The 18,170-nt window shown below is 43.5% G+C and overlaps 1 protein-coding gene across 1 annotated transcript in view; it reads left to right on the top strand.

The window, feature by feature from the left end:
- The first annotated feature begins 1,013 nt into the window (after window positions 1–1,013).
- The window catches only part of LOC132401314 (serine incorporator 1-like), an 87,218-nt gene continuing 70,061 nt past the window's right edge, over window positions 1,014–18,170 (top strand). Inside the window, exon 1 of the mRNA XM_059983448.1 lies at window positions 1,014–1,093. Coding sequence (XP_059839431.1) covers window positions 1,058–1,093 — 36 coding nt within the window. The 5' untranslated portion in view covers window positions 1,014–1,057. The remainder of the gene's footprint in view (window positions 1,094–18,170) is intronic.

Genomic DNA, 18,170 nt, shown 5'->3' with positions numbered 1-18,170 from the left:
GTTTGTACGGCCTGCAAGACGCACAGCAGACATTCAAAAAGATGTCTCCAACCGGACCTCCCAAATGCTTGATTTCTGTCATGAGGAGGGGCAAGGACAGTAAAGGACATTTTTCACAGTAGCTTCCATTGACATCATAGTTGGAAATGTATTCTTCAGTGTGACAGGGTCAGAACTTATTCTGGAACTCTCCACCCAAAAGCATTGTGAAAATAAAACTTTATTATGTGGAGTGTAATGGTTCAAGGAGGTAGCTTGCTGTCACCTTCTCAAGGGAAATCCTGGCTCTGTAGCAATGACTACAATCTGTGAATGAACGAATGAATACAAAATGAATATTATGACTAAACAGTAACAAATGGCATTTTATACAACATTTTTAACATATTGAGAACCCTACAACAGTTCCCAGGAAAGTTATCAGACAAAAATTTGATAGTGAGCCATACAAAATGATAAGGGGGTGGATCTTAATGTTGTGAATGTCAAGGTATTTGGGCTTTTAGTTCTTCATGGTACATTAAGATGAGGGATGGGAATAAATATTAATTTTGTCAGCAAATCCAGATGCCAAGTATGAATTACCAAAAAAAAAACTTCCCAGCAAACAAACAATTATAAGGAATTTTGCAGCATAGCTGAGTTACATTGTTGACCTTTTAATGATATTGTAAAAGCAAAGCAGGCGAGTCATTTTCAAACTGGGGAGAGGAGGGATTGGGGATATTTTAAGGAAACCCACAATCATTTGAGAAGTTGTGAGCAAAATATTCTAAGGGGGTCTGGTTTTGATTTCCATAGATATTAACCCACAAGAGAAAATCATCCCAGTTACTCCTCTGCAGTGACTATTAAGGGGGGGGGGGTGGAAGATTTATTTCTGGGAAGTGGAGGTTTGGGAAGAATGGAAGATTTATTTGTGTGATCAGGGAAGGTTTAGCAGTGCCGAGGGGAGGGGAGGGGAGGAGTGAAGAGGGAGGGGAGGGGGCTCACACCTGGCTGACGTCAGGAAGCGCCGGCTCGCACGCTCGTCCAGTCTCTACCAGACTGCAACAAAATGGGCTGGCGTCTGGTTTCCACCATCGGCAGCTGGGTGAGCACACGGGGCTTAGCGCGGCCACCCGGGCTCCGGCAGTGAAAGGGACGAGCCTCCATGCGCCGCGGCGTCCCATTTATTTCCTGATACTTATTGTGTGTGTACGTGCATGCCTGTTTGTGGGTGGGTGTTTGTATGTGTTTTGGTCATTTTGTGTGTATATATGGTTATATGATATAGTATTGTGCAGACGTGCTTGTGGGGTGTGTAAATGCGTGAGTGTGAAATGTGGACGTGTGTCTCTCTATGTGTATGGGGTGTGAGGTGTAATTATCGCCGTGGGCGAAGGAGTTACCTGAGGAGGAGAGTGGACGTGTGTGTATCAGTGTGGGTGCGGGTGTGTGTATGTGTATGTGAGTATGGTTTCTGTGTTACTGTGAAGTTTGGTGTAGATGAGGATGGGGTATTGAAGTATGTGTGCGCTTTGGAGATTAGGGTGACCAAACTCGGTATAAGGAGGTGAGGAGGTGCGTTTTGAAGTCACCTGCCTCTCGTGAAACAATATTGGGAAATAAGGGTGTGGGGGGGGGGGGGGGAGATAGTGATAGCCAACATTTCAAAATCGAACTTATGTCGGTAGATAATGATCACAAATAAGTTGTTTTTTGTTGGTAGAGTTCGATTCTTTATTATATTTATTCTCTAGTCAATAACGTCTATTCAAATATCTCTACCTTGCTCGAAACCTCAAGGCAGTTGTTTCTAGCCGACAGCCGCCTGGTGAGCTCCGATTTCCCCTACAGCATCGAACAGATCCGTTTTCAATGTCAAGATACGTTATGATCATATTTACAGTATTTAAATACGGCTACCCATCTGTACTTTCATTAACTGAAGTTAATGCACCAACTGATTTGGCAGATTCGGTCACCCAGTGATATCAAATACAGCGTCCCTTCCTCTGCAGATGCCACCGCTTCGTCGTCCTTTTGTGTGTGTTTAAATGCCCGAGATACAGAACAGGACAATAGCATCAGACTTGCCCGGGCAGCTGCTATAATGTTTGGAATGGTAGTACAATGCTCACTCGGTTCCCGTCTTATTTTCCAACCGTTTTCTTCACGTCTTTTCGTGAACGCTCCCTTCACTCCCGCTTACTTTGTTTCCCACCTTGATCCACCCTCTCCTGCCCCCCTCTACCTGCTGTGAGGAAGCTTGCTGCCACCTTCGCGCGGGTGATGGTGTTATCGAAAATACACTGATTTATAACGTCGAGGAGACCGGTCATACATTATTAAAGCAGGAGCTGATACACTGAGGGGTTAAGTTTGCGCTTGGGTGACATCCGGTTTGGCAATTAAAATGCTCCCCCCCCCCTCGCATCCTGTTGCTGTGATGATTGATAATTACGCCGCAGGAAAATAAGCAGGCGTTAGGATAATTTTGCCAGCAAGTTTAGCTTTGGGGTAAGCGTAGTGTTCGTCGATGGCTCAGAGCGGGGCCATCGAGATACTTGTGAGTTTCCTGAGGATCATTTCTCCTTTCCAAGACTTATAAAGACCTATCAACACTTTTGAGGAGCTCTGAAGTGATCTTATTCTGTGATACAATGTATCTTTGGCAAGGGTCTGAATTAATATGGTGAATAATCTCCATCACCGGAAATAAGCCTTACTCCGGGTTCTCTCTAAATGAATGTATACCAATAAGGCTATTACCCCTTGTTAAAATTCTCCTGAGACCACGCCTTTACTGAAGCCAGTCTCCAGCCAATTGGATTGACTCTGTGCGTTATGGTTGAGAACATTGGATACAGCAGAGGTGTGTGACCAGACAACATCCAGCAGTGGTAATGAAAAACTTCACTCCAGAACTACCTGCACCCTCATTTAACACTGACATTTACCTGACAAATTACCCAGGAATATCCCATTCCCCCCAAAAAATCCAATCCACCTGATTCCTAAAACCCCAATTGCCAGTATGAGCGCAGTTCCAATAACCCTCAAGAACATCACCGCTGATTGGTACTTCATTCAAGATGGTGCTGGCAAGAGATGATGACTTTTTGCGGGCAGTTAACAAAACTACCAACTATTCTACTAAATATATATTTTTTCTGGACTACCCATCACTGCAATCTTCAGCCTGCAATTTCACTTTGTGGGTTGTATTTTTGAACCGTCAGTATTACCTGCCATTTTTAAAGTATCCTAAAGGCTAAAGACTTTTGAAAATGCAGGTATAGCTGCATTGTTGGAGAAGAGTTCAAAGTAAATTTATTATCAAAGTACGTGTACAGTGGTGCTAGAAAGTTAGTGAACTCTGTAGAATTTTCTCCATTTCTGCTTAAAAATGACTTAAAACTTTGTCAGATCTTCACGTAAGTCCTAAAACTAAAGAGAAATCGATTAAATAAGTAACACAAAAATATTAGACTTGTCCATTTATTTTTTGAGAAAAATTATCACATATTACATGTATTTGTTGGAAAAAGTACGTGAACCATTGCTTTCAGTAACTGGTATGACCCCCTTGTACGCCAATAACTTCAACCAAACATTTCTGGTAACTGTTGATCAGTCCTGCATGTTGGCTTGAAGGAATTTTAGGCCATTCCTCCTTACAAAACTGCTTCAACTCTGCGATGTTGGTGGGCTTCCTTGCATGAACTGCTTGCTATAGACCTAAGGTCAAGACTTTGACTGGGCCATTTCAAAGTATAAATTTTCTTTTTAAACTATTCTGTTATTAATTTACTTGTTTATCATATTATTGTCTTGTTGCATTATTCATTTTCTATTATGCTTCAGGTAATGGATTGCAACCTTGACATTCTCCTGTAAAAAGTCTTGATGCAATTTAAAATTCATTGTTCCCTCCACAATTGCAAGCTATCCAGGTCCTGTGGCTGCAAAGAAGCCACAAACAATGATGTTCTTTCCACTATACTTCAGAGTTGGGATGAGATTTTAGATTGTTGTGCAGTGCCCTTCTTCTTCCAAACATAGCAGTGTGCATTGCTGCCAAAAAGTTCAACTTTTGTCTCATCTGCATACAGAACATTGTCCCAGAAGCATTGTAGAACATCCATGTGGTCTTGCAAACTTTACACATGCAGCAATGTTTTTTGGAAAGCAATGGTTTCTTCCATGGTGTCCTTCCATGAACACCATTCCTGTTTGGTGTTTTTCTTACAGCAGACGCATGAACAGAGACTTCAGCAAGTTCTAGAGATTTCTGCAGGTCTTTTGCTGTTATCCTGGGTTCTTTTTCACCTCCTTCAACATTGCACGCTGTACTCTTGATGTGATCTTTACAGGACGTCTGCAGCTTGGGAGAGTAGCAATAGCAATGAGTTTGCTTCATTTGTAGACAATTTCTGTTACCATGGACTGATGAACACTCAGGTCTTCAGAAATGCTTTTGTAGCCTTTTCCAACTTAAAGCATCTCTATGGTTCTTCTGCTAAGGTCCTCTGAAAGTTGTTTTGATCCATGCATGGTGATCCTTCATGAGAAGAGAAGGCTCTGGCAGTATATTGACTTTGTGTGTGTTTTTTTTATATATAGGGAGGTGCACCTCTCCAACGCACACCTCCAATCTCATCTCATTAACTGGAATACCTGACTCCAAATAGCTTTTCTAGAAGGCATTATCCCAGTGATTCATATACTTTTTCCCAACAAATACATGTGTTATTGGATCATTTTTCTTAATAAATAAATGAACAACTGTAATTTTTAATGTCATTTATTTAACTGGGTTCTAGGGCTTATGTGAAGATCTGATCACATTTGCAGCCATATTTATGCAAAAATAGAGAAAATTCTGCAGGATTCACAAATTTTCCTGCATCTCTGTATATCACAATATACCCATGAATAGCATCAGTAAAATACTGCACTAACTATCTGTTCAACCAGTGTGTAAAAAACACCAAACTGTCTGTGCAAGTATGAATAGAAAGAAATAATAAATAAATAAACAATGGATATCGAGAACATGAGATGAAAGTGAGATGTTGTGGGAACATTTCAGTGATGGAGCAAGTGAAGTTGACTGAAGTTATCCCCTCTGGTTCAAAAGCCTGATGATTGAGGGTAATAACTGTTCCTGTATGTAATGGTGTGAGTCCCGAGTTTTCTGTGCTTTCTTTCTGATGATAGCAACGAGAAGAGAACATGGCTTGGGTAGTGAGGGTCTCTGATAATGGATGCTGCTTTTCTGTGACAATGTTTCATGGATTGACTGGGCCTTATCCACTACATTTTGTAGGACTTTCCATTCAAGGGTATTTGTGTTTCCGTACCAAGCTGTGATGCAACCTGTCAAAATACTCACTTTGGAGAGTCCGAGATGCTGAGAATGTTGTGGATAGCACATTTAGTGAGTTGATCACACTGCAGTTTAAGGATCTAAGGAAAGATAGGGAATGGGTGACCAGCAGGAAGAGTAGTAGCAGGAAGATAGTACAGGAGTCTCCTGCGATCATCTCCCTCCAAAACAGATATGCGGCTTTGGAGTCAGTTGGGGGAGATGGCGCATCAGGTGAAGGCAGCAGTAGCCAGAATCATGGCACCGTGGGTGGCTCTACTGTGCATGAGGGCAAGAAAAAGAGTGGCGGAGCTGTTGTGGTAGGGGATTCCATGGTAAGGGGAATAGAGAGGAGCTTCTGTGGCAGCAAACGGGACTCCCGTATGGTGTGTTGCCTCCGGGGTGCAAGGGTCAGAGATGTCTCAGAGAGGCTGCAGGGCATTCTGAAAGGGGAGGGTGAGCAGCCAGCAGTCGTGGTGCATGTAGGTACTAACAATATAGGAAGAAAGTGGGATGAGGTCCGACAAGCTGAATTTAGGGAGGTGGGAGATAAATTAAAGAGTAGGACCTCAAAGGTAATAATCTCAGGATCATTACTGGTGCCACGTGCTAGCCAGAGTTGGAATAGCAAGATAGCTAGAATGAATGATCATCTGGATATGATCTGTGCATCATCAAAGGGGACGGGAGAGGTTCCAGAGGATTGGGGGGTTGCGAATGTTGCCCCTTTATTCAAGAAAGGGAGTAGAGATAGCCCAGGAAATTATAGACCAGTGAGTCTTACCCCAGTGGTTGGTAAGTTGATGGAGAAGATCCTGAGATCAGTTTTCCTTCTGCTAGATAAGCAGCCAGCCACAGCTGATGATCCCATCTAGCCAAAGCGACTGGTTTTAAGGTGCCAATAGCTTGCCTTTGTCCCTTCTCCTGTCAGTAAAAACTGTTGCGCTTAGTAACTAAGCCATGTGTGAGTGCCAGGAGCTGGACTTGGTTGTCAGAGGCTATTTGAGATGCACACCATTAAGAACATTTTATAGGTATTAGGACAACATCCCTGGATGTGTGCTCAAGGAATGTGCTGATGCATTAACAGATGTCCTGACAGACATTTTCAACATCTCCCTTAGTCAAGCCATTGTCCCTAAATGCTTCAAAATCTCCACAATCATCCCTGTAGCAAAGAAGTCAGTTGCAGCCTGTCTGAACGATTACCGTCCCGTTGCCCTGACCCCCATAGTGATGAAATGTTTTGAACGACTTGTCAAGCCTCATATCACAGCCAGCCTCCCCTCATCGCTGGATCCTCTACAGTTTGCTTATCGTCCCAACTGCTCTACGGAGGACACAATATCCACCACACTGCACAGTTCTCTCTCACTTGGACAATAATGACACTTATGCCAGAATCCTGTACATTGATTTCAGTTCAGCGTTCAACACCATCATCCCCCAGAAACTAGTGGAGAAACTGTCACTGTTTGGCCTTAACACTGCCATGTGTCACTGGATTCTGGATTTCTTGACAGAGAGACCACAGTCAGTTTGTGTTGGCAGGAACATCTCTGACTCCATCACATTGAGCACTGGATCCCCACAAGGCTGTGTGCTCAGCCTATTGCTGTTTACACTGCTAACACATGACTGTGCAGCCAGATTGAAGGGGAACCTGGTCATTAAATTTGCTGATGATACCACAGTGGTGGGGCTCATCAGCAAAAATGATGAAACAATGTACAGGGAGAAGGTCAAACACCTAGAGAGTTGGTGCAGTGACAACAACTTGATGCCTAATGTCACCAAAACCAAGGAGATGATCGTCGGTTTCAGACGGTCTCAGCCCGAGCACACACACCTCAGCATCAGCAGCTCCACAGTGGAGAGAGTGGAAATCTTGGCCAATCTCACCTGGTCCAGGAACACCACTGGGATTGTGAAACGGGCCCAGCAGAGATTGCACTTTCTGAGGAAACTAGTGGGCAAGCATCACTCCCACTAACACCTTAACTACATTCTACAGAGGCGAGGTTGAGAGTGTGCTGACCTTTTGCATCACAACCTGGTACTCCAGCTGCAGTGCTGCCGACAAAAAAGCCTTACAGAGGGTGGTTAGGGGAGCAGAGAAGCTTATTGGGGTCTCCCTACCTTATGTCCAAGACCTCTTTCAGAGTCGATGCCTCCAGAAGACACGGTACATCATTAATGACCCCTCACACCCTCTCCATAAACTGTTTGTTCTTCTGCCATCAGGCAAACGTTACAGAAGCATCAAAACAAAAACCACAATGCCACTAAACAGCTTCCTCCCACAGGCAGTCAGACTGCTAAATAGCTGCTCTGCCTGACTCTGCTTTGAACACTTTTAACTTGCACTGGACACTTATAACTTGATTTTAACCGACATGTGGCTGTTGTGTTTTACTATTTATTGTTGTGTTTACTATTTATTGTTGCATTTGTTATGTTATGATTGCACTTGCCTCTGGTAAACGCTGACTCATTCTGCCCTGCAGAACTGCTGTATGGTTGGAATGACAATAAAGTTTTTAAAATCTTGAATCTTGCATCTAGAAGCTTATCCCTACTACCTTCCCTAGCTATAACAACCTTAAGGTAAGTATGTATATGACATACCTACTTTGATAATAAATGGACTTTGTCTGTGACTTTGACCGCTATGCACAATGAACTGCACTGTGTATCATCGACAGAAGGCACTACCATTAGCAGTCCAGGTTGCTCCTCACAAACCTGTGATCTTCACATTCACAAAACACATGGGCATCAAGTTCATGGTACCACCACCACTTACCACCCATCTCCAAGTTGCACACCTTTCTGACTTGGAATCATATCACCAATCCTACATCATTTCTGTATGTAGCCTCCTCCACGATGGGAGTTTGACAAACAATTCACGAGAAAGGTTTTTGGGATCCTTCCTGATGTTGCTACCCCTTTTCCGGAACCTTTTTGTGTATATGTCCCTGATGGTGGGTGGTTGGTGCTGGTGTTGCATTGGGCAGTTTTGGCTACCTATTGTGCAGCCTTGTTGTCTGCTGAGGTGCAGTTCCCATACCATGATATGATGGAGCTTGTTAGCATGCATTCTGTTGCACGTCTGTAGAATGACGTGAGTATAGATGTGCGAAGTCCAGCTCTCTTGGGCCTTCTCAGAATGTGGAGACATTGGTGAGCTTTCCAGATTGTGTAGAATGTGTTCTGGGCTCATTTTGTCCCAACTTCAGGTTGTACTGAAATTTACTGGTTTTGTAACTAAAATGATCTCTGGCCGCTGCTCTAACACCTAACTAGTTTGAATGGATGGATTAAATCTATTTTACATTCCTCTACTATTAATTCTATTTGCAGTTAGTTCTGGAATCAATGGAATTGATTTTCATCTGCAGGTTAATCCATATTAAGTTAATTAATAACAGCTTAGCTCACCCAAAATGTCTTCAATAAGACAAATTCAATTCTTTGCCTAAGATAATTTGAGTGAATGTTTACAATCACAGGTGTAAATACAGGTCTAATAAAATGAAAACTGCAGGAAAATGAACTTTAAAGGATGTCGTGATTAAAAGAATAGAATAGAACTTTATTGTCAGTCCTCAAAATAAGACTGCAATACAACTCCAGTCCATTCAAAACAGATACTTACAATTTATGTGGTACAGCTTAATTAAAAATCCCATATTTACATGCAACAAGTGATTCTAATAGTCCATAACACTCAAAGGCCATTGACAAGCTGGGTTGTGGCACTGTTGAGCTGCACAACAGCCCTCGGGAATGAGTTGATTTTCATTCTTACTGTGTTAATTAACATGTGTCTGAATCTTCTACCAATGGCAGGAGATTAAACAGACACTGTCCGGATATAGGATGTTACAAGTACACTATAGGCATCAAGAGTTATAGATTGGCTCTAGGTCCAGTAATTGAGTCCCAATGATGTGCCGAGCCATCCTAATCTCCGGTTGGAGTGCTTTGTGATCTGCCTTGCTGTAGCTAGAGTACCACACTGTCACTCCATTTGTCAGCATGCTCTCTATCGCACATCGATAAAAGTTGGCCAGCAATTTTTGGGGCAAGTTTGCTCTCCCTAAGCACCTCGGGTGATACAGTCACTCCTGTGCTTCCCTTACTATTGAGGTAGTGTTGACAGACGAAGAGAGCTCCTCAGCGATGTTCATCCTCAAAAACTTGGAAAAGGAGATTCTATCCGCTACCACACAATGGGGCATTGCCTTCCCAATGTCAATGGATGTTTCTTTTGTCTTCTTGATTTTGACTGCTAGGTTGTGGTTCCTGCACCAATCAGACAACTTCAGAATCTCCTCTCTACATGCAGATTTGCTATTGTTTGTGATTAGGCCAATCACAGTTATGTTGTCTGCAGATCTGATGATTAAGGAGTGCAGTCATAGATTTTAACGGTACATTTAATATCAGAGAAATGTATACAATATACATCCTGAAATGCTTTTTCTTTGCAACCATCCACGAAAAACAGAGGAATGCTCCAAAGAATTAGTGACAGTTAAATGTTAGAACCCCAAAGTCCCCCACAGCTCTCCTCCCTCCCAGCAACAAGCAAGCGGCAGCAAGCAACAATCCCCCCTCACCACACCAGCAAAAGCAGCATCAGCACTCGCCACCGAGCACTCAAGCGTGAGCAAAGCAACAGCAAAGACACAGGCTTGCAGTACTCCAAGGACTACATTGTTCACTCAGCATTCAGCATACCATAGGCTCACTCGCTCTCTAATAATGAAGAACAAGATGTCTCCATTTCACAGCGAGAGGGGAGGCATAACAAACAACTTGCTGGTTTACAATGTTAAAAGTCCGTTGTGTCATTTTTTTCCGTGCTCTGTGCCCAAAGATCTTAGGTCTCTGGGCACACAACCAAAGATCTTCTAGCTCCCATGACACATTGGTCTGTCGGGACACCGACCTTCGATCCACTGGTCTCCAGAGCCCTGAGGTCATAGGGCTCCGAAAGTGAGCCGAGCTCTTAGGCCAAGCCCTTGGTATGTTAGATAACGGCCAGTTGTAAAATCCCGAGAGCGGGTCCCATTCCTGCAAAGAACTAAAGTCAGCATGTAACTCCAGGTCAGTGACTTCAAAAGAACCTTGAAAAGTAAAAATAGAGGTATTAAAGACAGAAATGGACCTGTTTCTGAAGATGCAAGCAGAGGAGTTGCTGTTTAGCACCATCTTGACTAAGCTCTGCCCTCTGGGTGAAGAAAGTATAGAGAAGTGGGCTTGGTTTATTGGTCTTCAGGGTTAGTGGGGGTTGATGTACACTTGAGTAGTTTCACCGTCTGAATACAATTAATGAGGAAGTCCCGGTGACTTTGTGGGTTTCCTCTGGGTACTCCGGTTTCCTCCCGCAGTCTAAAGATGTACCAGTTAGTAGGTTGGTTATTGTTAATTGTCCCATGATTAGGCTAGGGTTAATTCAGGGGACTGCTGGGTGGCATGGCTCCAAGGGTTGGAAGGGCCTATTCTGCAGTGTATCTCAATGAAGCACGGAGTGACCACTCTCTGCTGAACATCGACGGCTCCTCGGTAGAGATCATTAAGAGCACCAAATTTCTTGGTGTTTGCCTGGTGGAGAATCTCACCTGGTCCCTCAACACCAGCTCCATAGCAAAGAAAGCCCAGCAGCATCTCTACTTTCTGCAAAGGCTGAGGAAAGTCCATCTCCCACCCCCCTATCCTCATCACATTCTACAGGGGTTGTATTGAGAGCATCCTGAGCAGCTGCATCCCTGCCTGGTTTGGAAATTGCACCATTTCGGATCACAAGACCCTGCAGCAAATAGTGAGGTCAGCTGAGAAGATCATCGGGGTCTCTCTTCCCGACATTACGGACATTTACACTACACGCTGCATCCGCAAAGCAAACAGCATAATGAAGGACCCCTCGCACCCCTCATACAAACTCCTCTCCCTCCTGCCATCAGGGAAAAGGCACCGAAGCATTCGGGCTCTCAAGACCAGACTATGTAACAGTTTCTTCCCCCAAGCCATCAGACTCCTCAATACCCAACACCTGGCCTGACAGCTGGCCCTATTGTCCTGTTTATTATTTATTGTAAAGCCTGCACTGTTTTGTGCACTTTATGCAGTCCTGGGTAGGTCTGCAGTCTGGCATAGTTGTGTGTGTTTTTTTGTCTTTTTCTCTGTGTTTTTTAAGTAGTTCAGTCTAGTTTTTGTACTGTGTCATGTAACACCATGGTCCTGAAAAACATTGTCTCATTTTTACTATGTACTGTACCAGCAGTTATGGTTGAAATGATAGTAAAAGTGACTTGACTTGACTTGACTTGAATTAATCAATAAATTAACTCCAAGATGCTAGATACAGGTTGACGTGCTGAATTCTAGATTGTGGAGTTTGAGAGTCAGCTTGTTCAGTAAAAGGTGCTAAAGGCTGAGCTGTAATCCATGAAAAGCATTCTGACATAGGTGTCTTTGTGCTCCAAGGGTTTCAAGACAGTATGAAGGGCCATAGAAATGCTGTCTTCAGTTGCTCTATTTGCCTTGGAGGTGGTCCAACGTAGCTAGAATTATGTCCTTGATGTGTGGCATGACCAACCTTTCCAAACACTTGGCCACTTGGGAGTGAGTGCCATTGGTCTGTAGTTATTAAGACATGTTGCTGCTGACATGTTGAAGCATGCAAGAACCATAACCTGGGATTGGGAAAGTTTATAAATACCTGTCAGAACTTCTGCCATCTGGTCCTGCTGCTTTGCATTTATTGACTTTACAGTGTCAGAACAGCTCCTCCATGCAATATTGAGGCCCTCACCACTGGTTCCTCATTGTCTACAACCATCCCAAAGCGAGCAAAGAAGCTGTTTAGCTCTTCAATTAGTTTGGCATCACCATGAGAAGAGCAAGACAAGCGCTTCAGCGAAGCAAAGGAAGCAAGCTTTTGACAGAAGAAGTTCATTATGCCAGAAGTCTTCACAAAGCAGAGAAAGCTGAAGAAATGGCAGCACTAGTAACAACATACAGATCACATGCAAAATGTGGCATCAAGCAGTGAATACATTAAGAAAAGTAACAAAGCTTGTCAAAGACTTTGTTCAAGAAATTGCTTTAAGTCATCTAGTTCTGATGTTTACAACAGCATTCTCTCTCATCATAGCACTGTAAAAGTTGTAAGAAAAACACAGACTTCAATTGCAAAACTCACAGGACTGTTCGGCTTCCCAGTGTAAATCCATGCTGAAACTTACATTGTCGAGATCAATACATTATTCCCTATTGTTGCAAGTTCTCACAGTTGTCTGCATGAGACACAACAGGTATGATCTTGGTAGCTAAATCTTAAAGGTCCATGTTGTAAATCGAGCAAGCAAGGGCTTTTCTCTTTGGAGTGAAGAGCTGACTTGATAAGATGATAGGATGCATAGATCAAGTGGACAGCCAGATACTTTTACCCAGGGCAGAAATGGCTAGTATGAGGGGGCATAATTTTGAGGCGATTGGTGGAAAGTGTAGGGGAATGATGGAGCTATATTTTTTACAGAGTGTAGTGGGTGTGTGGACTGTGCTGCCATGGAGGTGGTAGAGAAAGATGCATTGGGGGCATTCAAGGATGATAAAAAAAAATGGAGCGCTATGTGTGAGGGAAGGGGTAGATTGATTTTAGAGTAGGTTAACAGTTTGGAACAACCTCGTTGGCAGATGGGCTGTTCGATGTTCCGTGTTCTACCAGATACAGGGGAGTGCTGCTGTTGACTGAATGGATACAGCAATGATGGAACGAGGTGGCAGAGTACTGTCAGGGGGTTAGAAGGATCTGGACAGTCTATTGAAGATCAATGCCCACAGGAGGCATTCCAGCACTAAAGCAACACACACAAAATGCTAAAGGAACTCAACAGGTCAGGCAGCATCTATGGAATAAAAATGATGTTTTGGGCCAAGACCCTTCTTCAGAACAGGAACAGATGAGGGAAGATGCCAAAATACCACCATCACACTGAGCACGGGGGCTCCCTAGGGCTGTGTGCTTAATCCACTGTTGTTCACTCTGCTGACCCATGACTGTGCTGCAACACACAGCTCAAACCACATCAAGTTCACCGATGACACGACCGTGGTGGGTCTCATCAGCAAGAACAACGAGTCAGCTTACAGAGAGGAGGTGCAGCGGCTAATGGACTGGTGCAGAGCCAACAACCTGTCTCTGAATGTGAGCAAAACAAAAGAGATGCTTGTTGACTTCAGGAGGGCACGGAGCGACCACTCCCCACTGAACATCGACAGATCCTCGGTAGAGATCGTAAAGAGCACCAAATTTCTTGGTGTTCACCTGACGGAGAATCTCATCTGGTCCCTCAACACCAGCTCTATAGCAAAGAAAACCCAGCAGTGTCCCTACTTTCTGCAAAGGCCAAGGAAAGTCTATCTCCCACTCCCCCCCCCATCCTCATCACATTCTACAGGGGTTGTATTGAGAGCATCCTGAGCAGCTGCATCACTGCCTGGTTTGGAAATTGCACCCTCTTGGATTGGAAGACCCTGCAGCGGATAGTGAGGTCAGCTGAGAAGATCATCGGGGTCTCTCTTCCCGCCATTACGGACATTTACACTACACGCTGCATCTGCAAAGCAACCAGCATTATGAAGGACCCCACACACCCCGCATACAATCTCTTCTCCCTCCTGCCTTCTGGGAAAAGGCACCAAAGCACTTGGGCTCTCACGACCAGACTATGTAACAGTTTCTTCCCCCAAGCTATCAGACTCCTCAATACCCAGAGCCTGGACTGACACCTTACTGCCCTATTGTCTAGTTTATTATTTATTGTAATGCCTGCACTGTTTTGTGCGCTTTATGCAGTCCTGGGTAGGTCTGTAGTCTAGTGTAGCTTTTTTCTGTGTTGTTTTTTACATAGTTCAGTCTAATTTTTGTACTGTGTCATGTAACACCATGGTCCTGAAAAAACGTTGTCTCATTTTTGCTATGTACTGTACCAGCAGTTATGGTCGAAATGACAATAAAAGTGACTTGACTTGACTTGATAAAAAGGTGGGGGCAAAGGAGAGTAGCTAGAAGGTGACAGGTGAAGCCAGGTGGGCAGGAAGGGTTGGAGAGAAAGGAATCTGATAGGAGAGGAGAATGGACTATAAGGGAAAGGGAAGGAGGGGAGGAAGCAGGTGAGGTGATAGGCAGGTAAGAAGAGGTGAGGTCATAGTAGGGAATAGAAGAAGAGAGGAGGGAGGAAAAATTTTTATTGTATGAAGAAACGATATTCATGCCATCAGGTTGGAGGCTATGCAGACGGAATAGAAGTTCCTCCACTCTGGGGGTGCCTCGTCATGGGACAAAGAGGGGACCATGGACCGATATGTCTGAATGAGAATAGGGATTGGAATTAAACTGTTAGGCCACTGGGAAGTTCCACTTTTGAAAGATAGTGCAGAGGTGCTTGATGAAGCGGACCCCCAATTTACAACGGGTCTCGCCAATGTAGAGGAGGCTGCATCGGGAACACCAGATACAGTGGATGACCCCAGCAGATTTGCAGGTGATGTGTTGTCTTTCAGAACTAAACCTTGGTTCTCCTGGTAAAAAGTTGATGGAGAGATCCCTGTAAAACCATTAAAAGCATGACTAAGATCCACAAGTACTTGATGAAGTTGGAAATATTATCAACACTTCCAGCTCCTGTGAGCTGAAGGAAAAGTACTTGAAATCTTTTCTCCTTGGTTATGGATTTTTGTGACCTCCTTAATACATAAACGAGCAGCAAAATCTGTAATGTAATACAGGTTAGTAATAGCAGCCTGGAATAATCCTGAGGTAAGGAAGTCAAGAGTGACCATGGACAAAGCAATGAGGGCACAAATTTGTCTTTGAAGATTTAAGGGTGTTATAGATCTAGGGAGGACAAAAATGCAGTTTGAGAGTTGGCTTTTTTAAATAGCATAGTTTCAGGGATGACTTAATTTTTTCTGTGTGTGGGAATTTTTATTTCTCACACTAAGGTCGAGGTCTCACTGGAGATGGATTTTGCATGTTACATGAAAGGGGGCCTCACATTGGGATGTTTTGCATGAGAAAATCAAGTATTAAGGCAGATGTAAATCCTGTCAGAAAATGGTGAGGCAAATTTCCAAGTGATTGAATCTCAGAAATGTATGAATTCTGCTCTGCTTAAGTTCAGTTTCAGCAGTACAACACTTTACTTTCAGGGTAATTGAATGTGTACTACATTAACTTCAACAGGCAAGTAAACATATGGCAGGCTTAGAAGTTTTGATGGACAGAGATGTTGATGTTTGCTGTGAGGTGGATGCATACTGGAAGAGATTTGATGCAGTTTTTGGATGCAGCTGCAAAGATTTAATGTGGTTTTTGAATGCCATTATTCCCAAGGACGTTCAGCAATTTTGGCTATTATTGAGGAAGTTACTGGGAAATTGACATGTTTTAAAATTCAAAGTATATTTCTTATCAAAGTACATTTATGTCACCATATACAACCCGGAGATTTATTTTCTTGCAGGCGTTCACAGTTAATACAAAGAAACACAGTAGAATCAATGAAAAACTGCACACAACAAGGCAGAAAAACAAACAATGTGTAAAACGCAAATACGAATAAAGCAAAATAATAATAATAAATAAATAAGCAGTAAGTATTGGGAGCATGAGATGAGGAGTCTGTGAAAGTGAGTCCAGAGGTTGTAGGAACAGTTCAGTGTTGGGTAAGTGTAAGTGTCGGCACGGACTAGAAGGGCCAAGATGGCCTGTTTTTATGCTGTAATTGTTATATGGTAAGTGAGGTTATCCACTCTGGTTCAACAGCCTGAGTTTTGGCATTCAGTGACATTGAATCTGAATTTGCGAATGGACTGGCGGGGCTAGGTATGGAGATTAAAGGATACAAAATATAGAAAAGTAATTCTACTCCCTGTAACTTTCCCAGACTTGTGAAAATTGTGAGTGCACTCTATTTACTTTCCTGCATGCACAAGGTTGTCAACTGCACTGTTTCTCTCACCTGATTATAAAGGAACTGTAAATCAAATCATACTGATGCTTACTAAGATGCTAATTTCCTAAATATGATCCATGGTTAGTATTAACATCCCCCTTGTCCATCTGTACCATCAAGTATGTAATTCCAGTGGCAGCAACCTATGAGGTATCTATTGATGAAAGGGAATAAAGATTTCTGGGAGCAGGGCTCAGAGTTGGCTTCATTATAGGCTGTGCCCCTTTGGGATCAGGGGCAACTGGCTATGTTGCAGACACACCAATCGTTTGTACAAATTTATGGACAGACAATTGAGAAAGAGCAACGGCTTCATCTAAATAATTTTACAAGCATTTGTAGATCATTAAGCTAAGGTAACTTTTGGATGTTAGATGAGCAGAGAAAAGTAACTGGCCAAATCAGGGCGAAACTTGGGAAATCCCATTCAACCCTTTTAAGTCAAAATAATCATAATTGTTCATGATGCAAGCTCAACTGTCTGTAAGATAGTTTCAGCAACTGGAACACCTTGAGATATATTAACCATTTAACAACACTTCTACTGGGCCTTAGCAATTTATTCTTAAAGGTGATGTCGCTGATTCAATGAATACATTTTGGCATTCATGTTAAATCTTACCTTTTAGATTTGATACGAATATTCTTTGGTTCCAGTATAAATGGTGCTGGTGCTAGCAGCAAACTCAGCTATTAATTACCTTATTACTCGAAAACTCTTTTTCTTAAAAACTTTCACTGCAATCAATGGCCTGTTACTTTGCTTTTGGATTTGAGCTTTCGAGCTCCCTGTTTTTGCGGTGTGATTTGAAGATTGAAAGGTGCAGGGTAGTCATGGTGTAGTATGCAAGGGCAGAATTGAGGCAGCAGAGCCCAGACCCAAGAGCAAAGAGCAAGCCAACGTTTGGCTTTTGCTAGAGCCGTCTTGGAGGTGATTGGAAGTGGCAGAAACAAGGCGGGGCAGAGTCCAGGTGGTAGGCCATGCCCAAGAGCGAGGAACGAGCTGATGTTTACCAATTTAAGCACAGGGCCAGATTGGAAAGGTGGATTGTGGGCTGAATCGAGGTGGCAGGCCCCAGGCCAGAGAGTGTCCCAAAGTGGCAGGGCCCAGGTCCTGAACTACATCCATGTTATCAGTGAGTCTTTGTATAAGTTCCAACACACTCTGTCTCAATGCACAGAACTCCTTCTGTTGGCCGCACTTCATAGAGAGCAACTCCTCCTGTTGGTTTGTGTCGAACTGGTGCTGTTGTTCTGACCTTGGGGGCTGTGTGGTCTCCCCATCTTCCTTTTTATTTTTCCTCTTCAACTTCGGTGAGGATAGTGAGACGTTTCTGATTTCCGGTTTTTAACTGGAAGTTGATTAGAAGCAGATTTTGCACCACAGCTGCACGATGTGGAAGCAAGACTGGCGACGACCTCTTTGCCATCACTCTGTTCAGCACTGGCATCCTGACTGTCATGCTGGTGTTCCTGGTACGAGTGTCCATGGAAGCTGGAGTTCTTGTGCTTCTCTTGCATACCTCTCTCAATCTCCCATAGATGCTGTTTCTCAAGTTACATCGGGTAAGCATCCAAGCCCCTCAAAGACATCTGTGTATTCTTTATTGAGTTTTGCCTGGTCGTCCTAGGTCTGTGAGGCCACTATGAAAACTCTTTCCACCAGTTTGAGCCTTTCACATGTAGTCAGACCTACTATTGCCTGTACTCTCTTTCAACAGTCATTAGCTGTGCCTTTAGGTTCTGTCCCTCGTGCCTGAAGGTTACTGCACAGGCTCCTTTTA

Source organism: Hypanus sabinus, chromosome 1 (assembly GCF_030144855.1).
Source record: "Hypanus sabinus isolate sHypSab1 chromosome 1, sHypSab1.hap1, whole genome shotgun sequence".
In the NCBI taxonomy this organism is placed as follows: Eukaryota; Metazoa; Chordata; class Chondrichthyes; order Myliobatiformes; family Dasyatidae; genus Hypanus; species Hypanus sabinus.
Note: the sequence above shows the minus strand (reverse complement) of the source record. Positions and strands in the feature narration are given on the sequence as shown.